Below are 17658 nucleotides of genomic sequence, written 5' to 3'. Positions count from 1 at the left end.
AATTTGCAAACGTTTTATCATAATCATAATCATAATAATAATAATAATAATAAAACCTGATTTTTTTTAGACTTTAATGGGAATTGTGAAATGTGGGGTTATAGATGACAAATTGGTACTCAAAAACTAAGTCTTGCAATATTCAAACCTAAACATAAATAACTAAGTCTTGCAATAATCAAACCTAAACATAAATAGATTTTTTTTACCCGAACCTGATCAGGTATAAATCAAACCCGACCCGATCAAGTTCCGAGCACCCATACATATACTCGACCTAACCCAAACCCACCCCAAACCAAAATGATGGTGTACACTGAATAAAAAGAGTACTTGTTTCGTTTACTAAATCCACAATTTTCCCACAAATAACGTTAGATCTCTTGTTCCCGCGCATCATGATTTATCAATTAAAAATAGACCTGCAAACTAGGAGTACATGACAATTAAAAGTAGAAAAAAAAAAAAAAAAAAAAATAAAACTAAGACATGAGATGACATGGGAACTACAAGCAAGAGCCATGCTACTGCCTTCAAGATACGTCTTTGGAGAGAGAAAACAACCTGCTATGCAAATAATGCATCCCTATCCAGAGAAAGCATTATCTTATCAATAGGGATATGGTTGCAACACATTTCAATGATATATTAACAACATAGATCTCATTTCAATGTTCCAGAAACTAGTAGAAAAGCAATCTCTTCCCCAAATCCCTATTGGCACCCATGGAATTATATATATGATTCGAAAAGCAGCAGCCCATATCAATTTATGTTGTTGAACTGTGAAGATGACACTACTTATTTTTTGAAGTCTACTTCTAGCTATTTTACATGATTTCCTAACTTAATCTTTTACTTTCTCCTCCAACAGTTCATATCTCAATTCACACACTCCTCAAATCTTACTTTTCATCACTAATCCCAGACTCCAAGAAGCTGTAGCATTAAAAAAAAAAAGGAGAGAATTACATTACTAATGGAAATTAGAGGAGAAGGAAATTACCTACAATTGAAGCAGAGGAAAACATAACCATTAGATCTTCGTCAAAGAGGAGAGAGCACAGTGGCAGTGACAGAAGCAACCAGTGATGAGAGAGCAAGATGGCAGTGACGAGAGAGCAATATGGAAGGTAAGAGAGAGTGAAAGAAAAAACACTAAACTTAATGCTTAGTATAAATATATTTTCTTTAAATTTGAAGGTTATTTTTATAGTTCATATTTATTTAGACCTAACTTTTAAGTAAAACCTGAATTTGACCAAAAACTGAATAAAAAAAAATTTCTTTTCATTTAAATCGGTTTAGATTGGTCTCAGTCGGATTCGAATAAAATTCTCATTACTGGAGTTTCATTCATATAAGATAAACTTTCTCATTAGGAGGGAAGTAAGCATGCAACACATCCACATACCAAAGTGTGTATATAAACTTTCTCATTTAAGCTCCTTTTTTTTTTTTTTTATGTTCTTCAAAAGTAAAAATTTAATGGATTGGGTTGGAGCCAAAATTTGCTCCACCCATATTCCACTTGCAATATTAAATCCATATCTCATCTTCGCCTCTAATCTAACTGAGTCAAGTGGAGGATTTTCTCTACTTGACAGATACTTGATTTGAAATTTTTTAGAATTAATTTTATAAAAATAAAATATAATCCTAAGAGAATAGAATTTATATCATCCATGAATAATAAAATCATAAAACCCCATGGATTATATTAAGAAATAAAATTACAACTTCACAATATATATATATAAGTTAAAATACCGGATCACGAATGAGTTTGGAGAGAGTGCAGAATGGAAGCAATGCACCAATTATAACATAGTAAAAACTGAAAGAAAAGAAATTATAAATCCTATCAAAATTTAACTGACATTTACTACATCTCTATGCCAATATCAAGTACTTCCTACATTGCTTTATAACAAACAATACAACTGCATAACACTATTTGAAAAGAGCACCAGATGGAACTATCGGTACCAATACTAAGTAACAGGAGAACTAGTCAAAAGGGTGGGGGGGGGGGGTGCAACGTAAATTCATTTGAACAGCAAAACCGATATTTATACCTGAAGTAACTTGAAAGTCCCATAAGCCAAGATCAGCATGATACCAATTCCCTGCCTGGTAATCAAAACAGTCTAATTGGAAATCAAGCGCAAGGATTCAAGCCATTTATCGCTGAATGCACCCTAAAATGTTAAATCCTCTTGAGCATGTCATTCTCTTTTTAGCAGCAGGATTTCTTCTACTTTCCAAACTCTCCCTGCTAGCCACCATCTCATAAAGGACACAATCATACTGTTCAAGATCCTTCTGGAGGGTCACAAAGTATCTGCAGAGTAATTCAGGAAATGGGACAATAAAAAACCAACTTATTACAGCTAACAGTGGTTGCAGACATCACCAATAATAATTTTATAGGTGGCTCAAGCCAAAACATAATCCTTGCCCTTTCAAGAAGCTCCTAAAATGAGTGGATAAAGATTCAGGGGAATCCCAACAGCATAAACAAAAATGATTCTTTTAGTTACAAATACAAATAGCTGCCGAAGTATTTTCAAAGCTCAAATTTTGATCCATACAGCTAGGAAATAGACATCAGGTAAAGTTGCTAGCCAGAATTGATTGTCAGGCAAGATATGTATAAGAACCAAAAAAAAAAAAGTGCAATAAAGAAAGATAGAAAAATCACAATATCTAATCAAGTAGATTGAGCTAAATACAATTTGTAATAACATCAGTACAACCAGAAGTACCAAATAATTTAAAAATAAATGTAGCCTTCATATAAGATCAGACACCGTCTGTAATCAATCTTAAACAACACCAGAGAAATGAAAAAACCATATTCAAACAAAGTAGGACATGCTCTTTATCCGCAATGTGAATTGTAGAAACCAAATCAACCTGCACAGGCAAAATTGTATATGAACAAAAGCAAACAATAAATAATTTAGCAAGCTGACTAAAACACCAAACCCAATTGAAACAAGCCAAGATTGAGAAAGAAGTACCTGAAAAAAGGGGTAGAGATTGGACCAAGGGAATCTCTTTCTATAAACAACAGCAGCAGTCTGCAACTCACCATTGCTTATATCAGAGCCTCTCTTGAACTTCATGAAATCCACAATAGAATTGTTTTCTAAGAACTGTTCTGCTGACCCATCTTGATTATTGGAAGAAAAAGCAAACACTTTTGAAGATTGTTGAAAAGAAAAGGTGAAATTTTGACTGGCTTTGAGTTGTTTTTAAACATTAGTATAGGCCTCAGAGAAGTGGATGTAGAAGATAAATCAGAGGTTGAAATTGAAGGAATTGAAGAGGTGGACAGTGAGAGTATAATCGAGAGGGAACTTGAGACCATAATTGATTCTCTCCACACCCCACAATGGAGAGAGAGGGGGAGAGAGAATAGGAAAGATGATGAAGGGAATCATAATAGAATTACTAATGCCAAAGGTTTTACAATTACAGAATACAAAGAAATTTGTAAGCATAAGTTGAAAAAGATTAACTACAAGAAGGCACAGGCATAATCAATGGCCATATGAATGAATTAATAAGAGATTGAGGGAATACCTATCATGAGGGCATTTCCCTCTTTTCATAAACTAAAACAACAACAAACAGGACAGTCTTTCCTGATCATGGACAGGATATGCAAAATATTTGACAAACTTAGACCCCAAGACAGTTGGAGGAATGAGGATATAAACATTAGAAAACAATGGAATCCTACCAGACTACCAAAAATATATTACTCGAACATTCTTTCCTTATCATGACTACAACAGTTGACAGCCAGCTTCCAAATCCTCTAAGGTGATGGTCTGCAGTTCATCGGTATCGATACAGTTGAAATCAAGCCTGAGATCCAAAGTCTCTCTAGCATTAGCTAACATGACATTTACTAAACCTCCATTCATTTCCCTACGCTGCTTTTCTGTTGTTTCTCTCTTGATCAGGGCACCAATGACATCTCCACTGCATGAAGAATGTAATTTAAAACCATACAGTGAACTACCTTCATCCTGATTATTCATCTTGATGTGGCAAATATTTGCTAAATCTTCAGAAGAGAAGTCATTAAAATGGAAAAACTTGGTAACCCTTCTACAGAAACCCTCATTTGAAGATATCACACGCTTCATAGGTTCACTATAGCCAGCAAATATGACTACGACTTTTCCACTGTCCATAACAGACATAATTTCTTCCAAGGCTTCAATCCCATAGTCCTTCTCATCCTCTTTCTGCGATGGTATAAGCCGATATGCTTCATCCACAAAAAGAATTCCTCCCTCTGCTTCTGCAATCTGCAACAGGTGTTGTAAATTAGTTTGGCAAAAGAAAGCATTACATTATCTGCCAAGAAAGCTGACATTTGATTTCAGAAACCCCAGCAACAAACCTTTCTTCTAGTCTTGGGTCCAGTGTGACCAACAAATTCACCAACCAAATCTGTACGTTGTACTTCTGTTACCTTGTCAGTAGGTAGAACTCCTACCATATGCAGTAATCTTCCAAGTATTCGAGCTACCATGGTCTTACCTATAGAATATGATAATTATCATCTCACTTTATGACTTCATCAAAGATATACAGAAAAATTTGAGTTCAATCACAAGATAATTTAAAATCAATCAGTTGACTATTCTTGTACTTCTCTACCACTTTTCAGCAAAAATTGAGATCCGGACTCCTAAAGAGAAATATTAAGGGTTTAAACAAGAGAGAACAGGCATACATATTGATAAACTGAAGAAATGAATGATAATCTTTTTTGTCACCCCAAGAACATCATGAGCAGCTTAGTCTTTCCTTTTCACATCTAATAGGGGAAGCCGACTGGCAACATAAACTATAAGGTACAGGTAGCATTAACTGGGAAAACTTACAAGTGTTTGAGAAGAACAATCTCAGAAACAAAATGGGATGGATTGACTTATCTGGAAAAAGAGATTTTGCTCTATAATTTAATGAAAACTGTGGTTCAGTAAATAGTGGAATACAAAAGGGGGCACCGAGCCCATTTTTTGGCAACAAGGCCTTATTAAATTTAGCTCAGAACTCCATTGTCTGTCTCCACAACACAAGAGTGTTAAGAGTTAATCCAAGATAATGACAAAAGTTTGACAGCACACATGAGAATGCAATCATTAAATCATTGTTAAATAGTAATGGGATTTGAGAGTTCTGAAACACTTGCAAAAAGGAAGATCATAAGTTATTCACCAGAAGAGAAGGCAAAATAGCATAGTAAAACTAAAATATTAGATCAAGATTTTTTTTGTTTTTTTTTTGGATTTCAGGACTGAAGAATGATTTATGGAATATGACGAAATAGCATAATGATACAGAAACAATCAAACAGCCCAATACCTGTTCCAGGGCTTCCCAAGAAAGCCATATGAGGCGGTCTTCTCAGACCAACTTTCATACCAAGGGCCCTGCGCCTCTCATCCAAAAGCATCCCCTTTGCCCATTTTCTCAGTTGTATCTTGAGGTCATGCAACCCCACAACATTTGATAAAGCATCTTCAAGTTCATCCATCTTAGCTTTTGTTTTAGAGCATGCTTCAAGTGCTTTTCTCTTTCTCTGCTCTTCAAGATGCCACTGCAATAGTTTACACAACTCCTCACTCCTTGGACCCGGTGAGAGATGATTCAAAGGAGTCATGCCTTCCTGCAAATTTAAGGTTACACAAATTACCAGTGTTTTATAATAAAGAAAATTAATTTAAAATGGAAAAAATTGAGCATTGGCATCTACAATACATTGTCCTCTGCACTGCAGTCAGCATTATACTCCAGCAATGTCTTAACAGTTGAGTGATCTTCCACTCTGATTGAGTACCAAACTGCAAGGTGTAACGGTGTCATTCCATTCTGCAAGAATAAGACAAGTAGGAAAAAATCAGTTCATATTAGAAATTGTCTTCCAAAGTTCCCAGTTTTAATTTGAAACAAACAAAAAATGGATAACATGGCGCCAAGAAAGCAGACATTCGCTTTGGCTTCAATAATAGCACCATGAGCAAGAAGCAACCGTGCAGCTTCGCTGCAACCATTCTTTGCTGCCATGTGTAAGGGAGTTTCTCCATACTGCAAATTTCAGGATGATAACAACCACAGCGAAATCAGATGTGTTAATCAAGAGAAGCTTGCATGAATTTATAGAAAGATCTAACCAATTGTTATAAAATTTGACCAGGAAACTGACACATAAGCATGTACTCTCCGCTTACCATATTCCTAGGCTCCAGTTCAACCTTCTCAGCTCCTTGCCAATCAAGAAGAAATTTAATTATCTCAGCCCTGTTGTAACCAGCAGAAACATGAAGTGGAGTCTGCGCCATCTGCAATTAAGCTAATCAAGTTAAAATTTAAAGAGAAAAAAATACAGCAAGATAAAAAGATGCATGAACTTTTCTTCTTTCTTTAACTCAGTCACAGATACCATAGTCAACCATACAAGTGACAACAAATTCACCAGTTTCCATTCAATTGTGTCCATAACAGATCCACCAACCAATCACAAGAACAAAACGAGCAAAAATACACGAACCAACCCAGCAGATATAATGAAGCAAGATCTTTCATTTTCACAATATACCCGTTAAAGAACACCATTTTCACAGAACCTAGAAAAACCCACCCGGTAACAAAACAGAATCATGAACATGATGAGAATTAAAGAAAGGAAACTAATGGGATCTTACAACAGGGTTTCTTTCATTGAGGAGATAAGGGTTTCCACTGAGTAACCTTTGGAACCCAAGAAGATCTCCCGATTGAGCACAGCTATGAATGGTGGCAGGCTTGGAAGTTCTCGACCCTTGACCCTGACGATTCCGCTGCATTGTTTCTGTGTTCATTTTATGACTTTCTTTTCCTTTCCTTTATTGGTGGCTTCGCTTCTATTTCCCACCAAACAAAAAGAGAGCGAAAGAATTTGGATTTCTTGGAATTTTCTCATGGAGCGTCCTTGGCGGTCAGTCTGTAATATGGCAAGTCCGACTATAGTGCACAAATCTAACACTTCCGTCCAATTTTTCTTTTTCATCGGTATCACATTTGGAAAAACGAAATTATCTCATGTGTGGTTCTGTGAATCACGTGGAGATAAATGTACGGATGCCCAATTTGTTTTGAGGTTGAAAAATATTTAAAAAAAAAAGATTTTTTTTTCAAAATAATTTTTAATATTTTTAAATATGAACTAATATAAAAAAATAATATATATATATATATTATTTTAATATATTTTCAAATAAAAACATATTTTACGCTACCAAAATATCAAACAAACTCTTAAATATCTTTATGAAAAAATTAGATATTGATGGTTCTAGTACCTATCCAAAGACACATGACACAAGCTTCAACTCGAGTTTAAATTTTGATGAGTAAGGTGTATACCACAGCCACCTCGTTTGATCCAAATACATTCTCTTGTTTTTCATATAGCTAGTATTTATAATTAATGCTCTTACATCTTTTTATCATGACGACCACAAAAACAATGTTGGACACATTAGACACATTTATGTTGAGTAAATGACTCTCATGTTAGCATTTTATTTTTTCTTGAATAGTGCACCATCATCCATTATAATCTATAAAACATGATTATTGTTAAATTAGATGTGATAGTTTTTTCTTCATTTTACCCTTATAACCATGCAAATGCATTATTTATAGATATATAAATGTCCTTGAACAAGAGGTAATTTACACACAAACATATTTCTTAACATCTCCAACATTCTTACCTTGATGAGAATCAATAAGCAACACCGCATGATCCATTATTTATGCCAAGTGGACCTATTACAACAACAAAAGCCAAAATGATCAAAAAGGTATTTAATGAGTTGATTCATGATATTTGGGTTGAGTAAGTTTTGAGAATTTCTTCTAAGATGGTGTCAAATATAAAAGTGAGTTCAAATGAGAATCAAACCTTGATCAATATGACCCAAGCATGGGAGTTGTTTAATATATATTAGAGCTTGACTACATAAATTTATATTAATTTTCATAACTTTAAATCAAATTGTTGAATTGTTCTGAAAAATTATTAAAAGATTTTAAAGGCTCTATTTTTTATAAAGTTAAAATTTCATAGCAATTAATATTATGAAGGTCTTTCAATAAGGCTCAGAGATTACTATTCAAGAATATATGGATTGGACCTTATTAAATATAAGCATGGGTTTTGTACTTTATTCTTATTACGTTTTGGATTTAAGTTAGTTAGTTATGTGAGTTTAATTTAAGCCTAATAGTTAATTAAAGTTATTTTATTCTTATTCAGTCTTGGATTTAAGTTAGTTAGTCATGCAGATTTAATTTTGGCCTATTAGCTAATCAAGATTTATTTCATAAGCCATATTGTATAAGTAGCTAAAATAACATTGAAAGACAAAACTTTTATCATCATTAAAAATCAAATATCATGGGTGCGCTTCTTCTTTAGGTTCTTCATTTAACTTCCAAAACTTATCAAAGATATCATCTTTCTAGCATTTACCTTTGGTTATTGGTTCTAGAAATTATTGGGTCAAGGTTTTCTAATCTGATTTTAGCTTTCTTGAGTAAGCATTTCAATTCTTGATTGTAGGTTTTAAGGTTTAGCCTTTTCAGGTTTGCATTGGTTTGGTATCAAAGTTTGGCTTTAAAATCATGTTTGTTATCTTTAATCTCTTATTTTGTTCTTGTTTTCTTTATTTTTTTCTTTTTCATTTCAAGGTCACACCATATAGGGTTTATTTCATCGTGTGTGCGCACATTTAAGATAGTTAGTGTAAAATTCATATTGTTCTTGAGTTAGGTTTTCCTTACCTTTTCAATTTCTGATTTATTTAAGTTAAAAAAAATAAAAAAAAAATTTATCTATCAAATTTTGATTTGCCAAAAATGAAGAAGTTTATCCACCAGATTGTGATCTACTAAAAAAAACAATATCATAAATCAAGATTCCATATTGAATTTGAGTTTGTTGATTTATTCATTCAAAATTTTTTAATTTATTTCATATTGAGTTCATGTTTGTTGAGTTATTTCTAAATTCCTTTTCTATTTTTGTTTGTCTTTGTCATTTTGAATTTGGTGGTGTGAACTCTACAATCTAATTTTCTTTTATTGATTTTTGTTAGTTTAATAAAGAGTTGAAGAGAAGAGTTAAGAGTGAAACATGAGTGGAGTGACAAATCTTTTGAGTGTTAAAATAGAAGGGAATGTGTGAGGTTTATTATAGGTGTTTTATAATGTTATTCTCATACATAAAGGTAACGCGTGAGAAAAGCATTATAGCCTTCCACACATCTTTTATGCATTAGTGATTGCAAGGTCTTTTTTTTGAATTTTTTTTCCTGTTTTTATTTGTTTCACTGTGCATACAATGCACAATGAAACTCTAAACTGTTTTTTTTTTTTTTCATTTTTTATGCCTTTATAGGTTTTTTTTTTCTTTTTTCTTTGTGTTTTTTTTTTCTTTTAATGAATTTTTTTTTTATTATTTAGTTTGTTAATGTGAAAAAAAAATATTTATTTAGTTATCAGACTTTCATGACACGGATTTCGGGTTTGACGGGTTAACTTGGTTTGACGAGTTAACCCGGAATTTTTTTTTTTGCTTTTTTTCCTTTTTAATCAATTTTTTTTTTAGTTTAGTTTTGTTAATTTTTTTCGTTTAACCCGTAGATTTTTTTTTCTATTTAGTTATCAAACTTTTATGACGTGAATCCCAGGTTTGAAGGGTTAACCTGATTTGACAGGTTAACTCAGTTGATTCATATTTTTTTCCTTTTTCCTCATTAGTAACAGGCTTATGTCTTTTTTTTGTTTTTGTTTTTTTTTCTTTTTAATCAAATTTTTCATTTAATTTAGGTTGTTAATGTTTGATTTTTTTTTATTTAGTTATCAAACTTTTGATACGGATCCTGGGTTTGACAGTAACCTGGTTTGACGGGGTAACCCAGTTAATTTTGGGTTAACCCGTCAATTTTTTTTTCTATTTAGTTATCAAACTTTCACGACACGAATCCAAGGTTTGACAAGTTAACCTGGTTTAAAGGGTTAACCTAGTTAATTCAGTTTTTTTTTTTTTTTCTTCATTAGTTTTTTTTTCTATTGGTTTTTTTTTTTCTTTTTAATTAATTTATTTAATTATCACACTTTTATGACACAACCTTGTAACCAGACCCGCATTCAAAGCTATTGGGTCTGGTATTGCAACTAGATCTACTGGGTCATGCAAGTTTAATGTTTATTATTAATATTATAAATATATTACTTTTGGGTTAGGCGTTACAGCCAAACCCAATAATCTTGGATATAGCTTTGCAAAAAGACCTAACACTTTTAGATCTTAGCTTTTTCTTAGTATTTTTTATACAAAAGAAAAAAAAAATCAACTCGCGGCATTGTGCAGGTCATGTAACTAGTTTGACCTTAAAACAAGTAGATAAAGATCAATTGAAATTAAAAGGAGAGATTCAGGGTGAGAGGAGTGAAAAGTAAAATGATGGTCAAGAAAAGGAAAAAGAAAGGTGATCAAGATGAGAGAAAATAAAAAAGGGCCACATGAGAAGAAAAAAAAGAAGCTGTTGAGAGGAAAATAAAGAATCAAGTGAGTTTTTATGCAAAAAAGAGTTATGTTAAAAGTGCCTTTTATATTAACTAGTCTATGTAATTTTATATAAAAGGCATGTTGTAGTACTAATGATCTTGATTAATCTCTTTATAGTGTTGTTGTTTTTTTGTTGTAGAAATATGAAAATGCATTCCATGATGATGTTTTTAGTGGTTTACCACCATTCAAGGGAATAAAGCATCAAATTAATCCCATGCATGAAGCTATAATTCCTAATTGACTAGCCTATAAAAGTAATTCAAATAAGAAAAAAAAGGTTTAAAGACAAGTTAAAAGGCTGATAGATAAGGGATACGTGAGAAGAATATGAATTCATATACAGTATCAATGCTTCTTCTATCAAAGAAGAATAGGTCTTAAAGGATATATATGGATTGTTGAGTTGTCAACTACATTATGATAAAATATAGATATCTAATCATAGGCTAAATGATATGTTGATGAATTGTATGGGTTCATGTATCTTTATGAAAATTAATTTGAAAAGTGATTATCATCAAATTAGAATGAAAGAATGCGATGAATGAAAAAACTATTTTTAAGACTAAACATGTGTTAAATGAATGGTTGGTTATGTTGTTTGGTCTCACTAATGCGTCAAACACATTTATGAGATGAAGGAAACAATGAATTCATCTGAATCTGTTTGGCTTTGTACTTATAAAAATAGAGTATAACATCCAATAAGATGGAATCATTTTTTATTTGAATGTTATTTCTCATTCATTATCCCACACCCTGTGATCATTTTCAACGTCTGTTCGAATCTCATTAACAAGCAAAGAAAATACATATGTTACACATTTCTTTTTCGACCTATTCATTTGTTTTATTTTAAATCATTAATGATTCATTCCGAATTCTTTAATTCGGAATGAAAGAGTTTGCTTTGGCCGTTAAGAGTAGCCTTTCCCTGTGCTCTTTTTTCTATTGCATTCTATCTCATCATATCATATTATGTTTTGCGATTTTGAGAATCACCGTCAATACCTTGGTGTAGGTAAGTTCGGTATAATCCTTTGTTCCATAGTCTGGGGTTATTTACAACTAGCCAATTAAGAATTTTTATAGGCAGGTTTATGGCAGTCTATTTTGATTATATATTGGTTTATAGTAAAAGCTTAGATGAGCACAATAACCATTTATGTTATGTGATTGATATTTTAAAAAATAAAAAATTATATGCTAATTTAAAAAGGTGTACTTTTTGCATGGAAAAAAAATGTTTTTCTTGGTTATATTATTAATGCAAAAGGTATAGAGATGAATGACAAAAAAAGGTGAAGGCTATCAAATAATGACCAATGCCTAAGTCATTTACCAAAGGTAAGAAGTTTTTATAGTTTGACTAGTTTTTATAAGCAATTTGTTAAGGATTTCAACACGCTAATTGCTCCACTCATTGAGGTTGTTAAGAAATATATTAAATTTAAATAAGATAGTGAACAAGAGTATGTATTAATTTGATTAAAGATATATGCTATGTATCAATACCCTTATTAACATTATCTAATATTTTCTAAAACATTTAAGATGGAGTGTGATGTCTCAGAAATAAGTATTAGAGCCTTTTTTTTTTTTTTTCAACAAGAGAAGTGATCAATAGCCTATTTTTAGTGAAAAAAATAAAGTAACATTGAACTACCCAACTTATGAAAAATAACTTGATATGTTGATTAGGACTTTGGAAACTTGGCAACATTACTTTTGGTCAAAAGATTTTGTTATCCATATAGATCAATAATTATTAAAGCACTTCAAAGGAAAAAGTAAGCTAAATAGAAGACATGGAAAATAGATAGAGTTCATTAAGACCTTTTTATATGTCATTAAGTATAAGAAAGGTAAGGATAATTGTAAACACCCATCTAAAAATATAATAATAAATAAATGAAACTCAAAAATAAAATGGGTTAAATTAAGATTTAGAAAAAAAATTAAAAATTTATGTTTATGGAAGAAAAATAAAGTGATGAGACACTTGTTAAGACAACGAAGCATTAATTTTAAACTTTAAGGACAAATTAAGATTTACGTAAAAGAGGGGCCAAAGCGTAAATACAAAAGTTTCACATATAAAAACCATCTCCCCTTCTCCTCTTCAAGGTTGGTTATGCTAGAAATCAAATAGGGGTGGAAGATTTGAAAATTTCCTTTAAAATTCTTAGAGAAATCAAAGGATTTAGAGGGGGTTGAGAGAAACACTCATTATCACACATTTAAACATTTAAACAAGAGAGAAAAGTGAAGGAAACTAGGGGAGGAACCAACATTATTCATGGCAACAAGGGTTTTTAAGGGGAGGTTTCGAAGAGTTTTGATTGGTTGGGATTTGAATAATATATTAACATTTGGTAAGAAGTTCTAAATTTAATTTAGCAATTTCATACCAAACAAATAATAATTGAGATAGAAATTATGAAATTGATGTTAGAGTTCATGGTAATTGTTCTTGTTTCACCATGTTTGCTGAAGTATTTTGTTTTGTTTTGATGTTTTACCTCTCTTTAGATGTCTTGTTATGTTCTATTGTTTCTACCTATTTTTAGTTTTGATGACAATTTAGCTCATAATGCCATGAGATCTTCTTTGTCAAATGAGTCCTTTTATTTTAATGAGATTGTGTATTTTATTGTGTCCAAAATATATCTTTGTTTTCTTTTATCTTCCATGTAAATAACACACTTACATGAGTACACCTTAGACTTTTAAGAACTCTCAAAAGTTCCATCAATTCATTAACCCACGACATTAAAGATAATTGACCAAACTTTAATAATACAATTGCAATGGGTGATGAAGACTAGAAAAAAGAGGAAATAAAAGAGATTATTAGGTTGATGGAAAATTCTAAGAAAACCTAGAACCTACTAGTGAAGATATAGGCCCCGTTTATTTGCTAGAAAGTAGTTTCTTTTTAGAAAGTGAATTATTTTTTGATGTTTGGTAGTGTAATGGAAAATAAGTTAGAAAACACTTTTTAGTATTTGGTTATGTCATGGAAAATAAGCTGGAAAATAACTTATTAATATTTTATTTTTCTCAATTTTATTAAAATAATAAGGAAAAAATATTACAAATTAAATAGTTGAATGAGAATGAAATTGAAAAAAAAATATAATTTCATAAATTATCTCAAATAAAAATAAATAATAGAGATCAAATCTAAAGTTTTTTGAAAAAAAAATGAAAGTTGAAGAAATTAAAATAATAGTAATCAAACATTTCATAAATTATTTCAAATAAAATAAGTAACAATCAAAAGAATGATGATCAAATTTGATAGATAAAAAATTTCAATAAAAAATGATAAGAAAAAAGCAAATAACAATTATAAAATAAGGACCAAAGTTAATATAAAAATTAAATTTTAAGAGATGAAATTGAAAAATAAATATTCAAAACAAAATATATATAGCAATCAAAAGTTTGAGGATCAAATTTGATATAATAAGAAAATAATGACATTTCTAAATTTTTTCACAATTTCCGGAAAGTGTTTTCCGCCCAAATTTTCCAGGAAAACACTTTCCTGAAAACCAAGTCAAATTTTCCTTTGACTGGAAAATATTTTCCATTGACCAACTTTTCTAATGGCAAACAAACACAGGAAAGTTTAGAAAGTGATTTCTTAGAAAGCATTTTCCGGAAAATAAACATAGCCAAAAAGGAAAATACTTTCCTAAAAATCAAGCCAAATTTTCCGTTGACCGAAAAGTGTTTTCCGTTGACCAAATTTTGTAATGACAAACAAACACAGGAAAGTTTGGAAAGTGGTTTCCCGGAAACTACTTTCTGGGAAACAAACATGGCCATAATATTATAATATTTAAAACCAAAAAATAAAAAAATCATTTCAAAAAATTGTGATTTTCTCAAATATTTTTCTACTAATTTTGCATAATATCTGGTTTTATATTTATATTGTAAAATACAAATCTAATATTAAAATACTCGGTTTTCTCCGAAATATTTCAAAAAAAAATTTAAAACATTTTAAAAAAAATCTCAAAAACTTTAAAATTAATTTCCCTTTTCAAAAATAAAAAAAATAAAAAATATTTTATTTTTATACATACGACCAAATCCTAAAACTTTTCCAAGCATATTTTCGTAAAAAAATTGCATCTTTTTCATGTTTTGAAAATTAAAAAAAAAAATGAATATCATAACCAATTTATGATCATCCATTAGGGTTTGACCAAAAATATCAAAAACTCTTTACTAATCATTTATTTTTATAAGAGTCCAGGTATAAACTTTAATATATGTGGGGTGTATAAACTACATGATATAGTACACTCTCATGTAATAAAGATATAAAGTATAAATAAATGTGATGATAAAATTTAGATTTTAGAATGGTTAGAATTAACCTGATAAGGTAGAGATTCTTTCATGAAGAGAGATTTGCCTTGAACTTTAGAAAAGACTAACGAATAGAAATCCGACCTAGAAGAATAATTAAACAACAATGCAACTTATTTTAAGTATGGTGCATTAGGGGTGATGTGTCTTTTCCTTGCATAACCAGTCCCTTACCCAGAGTCTCGCAAACCATAGGTTCCTAGTGACCATAATATTAGGTGGCGACTCCTGAACATTAATCATAATTTTATAATTAAATCCAAAAATCTTTCCAACACAACACCTCATCAGGAGGCACGATAAAAGCCTCCATTGTCACCAACAACATCACGTCATGACCCGTGATAGCTATAATGGATGAAGAGCTAAAAGAGTTAGAATGGGCAAAACTGAAATTTAAGCAATTGAATCTTATTAGTGAAAAGAGACTAGCAGCTATATGTCACCACCAGTTGTACCAAAATAGAATGGCTAAGGCATACCACAAAAAGGTCAAACCAAGAGTATTTAAAGAGGGAGACTTGATATTGAAAAGACTTTGCCAATATTAAGATAAGATTAGGGTAAATGGGCACCGAACTATAAAGAACCTTAATTAGTGAAGAGGGCTTTTTTATGGAGAAGCTCTAATTTTAACTAAGATGGATGAAGATGATCTTGCCTAAACCTGTAAATGTTGACATGCAAACCTTAACGATCCTAAACACATGTGTTTGAAAAGAGAAAAGACTATCTTTGATAATCATTTCATAACACTCGAAAATATTCTTTACATTCTCTTTGAGCCTAGTAAGTTTTTATTGAAAATCAACCCTGACTAGGATCACACTCTACATTGGGGGCAACTATGAGGATTTGAAAAATAATTTTACTGCAAAAAATCCAAAAATAATCAAAGGTGTCCAAGTAAAGCTAGAGGCACAAAGGAATTCAAAGATTTAAAAAGTTATCGATATGATGATAATGCTTAAAACTAGATTTAAAAAGCTAGAGGCACAAGACTTATAAAGCCTGACACCAGGGGCACATCAAACCATTTTGCAAAGTCAATCGTAAGGTCTAAGAATCCTTTGACCAAAAGAACGTTTGAGAATGAGCACTAGTGATGCCACTCATTTTATAACCCATATGTTATTTTTTTTCAATCTCCAATCGTCAGTACTTTTCATGTACTGATTTATTTTTTATTTTGTCCAAGATTTTACACTATCTAATTAGGGGTTTTCATCCTCATCCATAAAAATCTTCCTCTTACTTTATTATTTTCCAGTTGCAAATTACATTATTTAATACAAGGTTTACAAGTTTTTAAACACATTCTACACTATCTTCAGGGTACTTCTATGACAAGTCTTCATCTTACTCATGCTAATTATCTTTCTTTGCATGGTTTTAGTGACTCAGACTGGGCTGACAATATTGATGGTTGAAAGTCAGCAGGAGATTTTGTTATTTATCTTAATCGTAATCTTGTTTCTTAGAAGTCTAAGTAAGTAGTGGACTATTGCTTGTTCTTCTACTAAGACTAAATACAAATCTATTGTTGATGTCACTATTGAATTGAAATGGATACGCTCTCATCTTACCGATTTGAAAGTTTTGGTTTTTTCTTCTCCTCTATTATGGTGTGATAACTTAAGGGCTACATACTTGACAATTAATAAAGTTTTCCATATGAAATTAAACTTGTTGAAACTAATTATCATTTTGTTCACGATATGGTTGTTCAGAAGGAACTATATGCTTGATTTATATCTTATGATGATCAACTTGTCGATATCCTTACTAAACTATTATTGTTAGCCTATTTCTCCTTTCTTCTCCCTATTTAACTTACAAGGTATAATAAGGAAAGCCCAATAAGGTTTAAGTTATTAACTATAACTAAAAGGCATCAACCTTTCACTGTGCTAGAATTATTGTGCATTTTCTCCCAATATATTATGGATTGGAGCAGTGTATTTTTTTTGTAATTTTTACATTGATTCTTGAACTTTTATTTTGCATGATTTGACTTTTTTGAGCCCAAATTAGCCCCCAACTACATAATTTTTAGGAGGGAGGGTTTAATTGAAAGCTAAGGGATTGCAGTGAAAATCTCGAGTAATATGAGGGCGAGTTGAAAGTTTTGTTAAAATATTTATTTTAATCCCCCATATTTTTTTAAATATTAGGTGACCATTCCCTTAAATTTGAAAACAATACATTTGGTACCCAACTTCATTTTCCCTTTTGTTTTCAATCCTTTTTTGTTGGGAGGAGAGAAAGGGAGTTGCTGGATTCCATCTTAGAGAGAGAAAGTGATCGTTGAGGAATATTGCGATTACCAAAACAGTTGATTTTTGTATCAAAATATTCGACATGATGAGGAGGGTTATAATTAGGTGTTTGTTTACCTCAAAAACACCTAAAATAATAGATTTGAGCTCGGAAATAATTTTTGTTATGGGTTTTAGGGCAATTAATTGTCTTTTTGGTGGCCATGGATTGGTTTAACAAGATCTTTAGGGTGTTTTCTAGGTATTTTGGGTCAAAAATAGGTTAGAAATAAGATTTTAGGTAAAACAATAAAGAACCTCATTTTTTCGGCCACCACAGTGGCCAGATTTTAGGTTTAA

General features: G+C 31.2%; 1 protein-coding gene across 1 annotated transcript; it reads right to left on the bottom strand.

Moving 5' to 3' along the window:
- Positions 1 to 3527: 3527 nt before the first annotated feature.
- On the bottom strand, positions 3528 to 7060 carry LOC118047986 (uncharacterized). Its single transcript, XM_035057482.2, has 7 exons — positions 6735 to 7060; positions 6261 to 6371; positions 6019 to 6117; positions 5791 to 5901; positions 5395 to 5698; positions 4424 to 4563; positions 3528 to 4328 (listed from the first exon to the last, which is right to left on the bottom strand). Exons 1-7 carry the CDS (start codon positions 6888 to 6890, stop codon positions 3798 to 3800), a joined length of 1452 nt encoding a protein of 483 aa, XP_034913373.1. The 5' UTR covers positions 6891 to 7060; the 3' UTR covers positions 3528 to 3797.
- Positions 7061 to 17658: the final 10598 nt, after the last annotated feature.

The sequence above is a fragment of the Populus alba genome, chromosome 6 (assembly GCF_005239225.2).
Source record: "Populus alba chromosome 6, ASM523922v2, whole genome shotgun sequence".
Classification (NCBI taxonomy): Eukaryota; Viridiplantae; Streptophyta; class Magnoliopsida; order Malpighiales; family Salicaceae; genus Populus; species Populus alba.
This window is presented reverse-complemented; position numbering and strand designations above follow the sequence as displayed.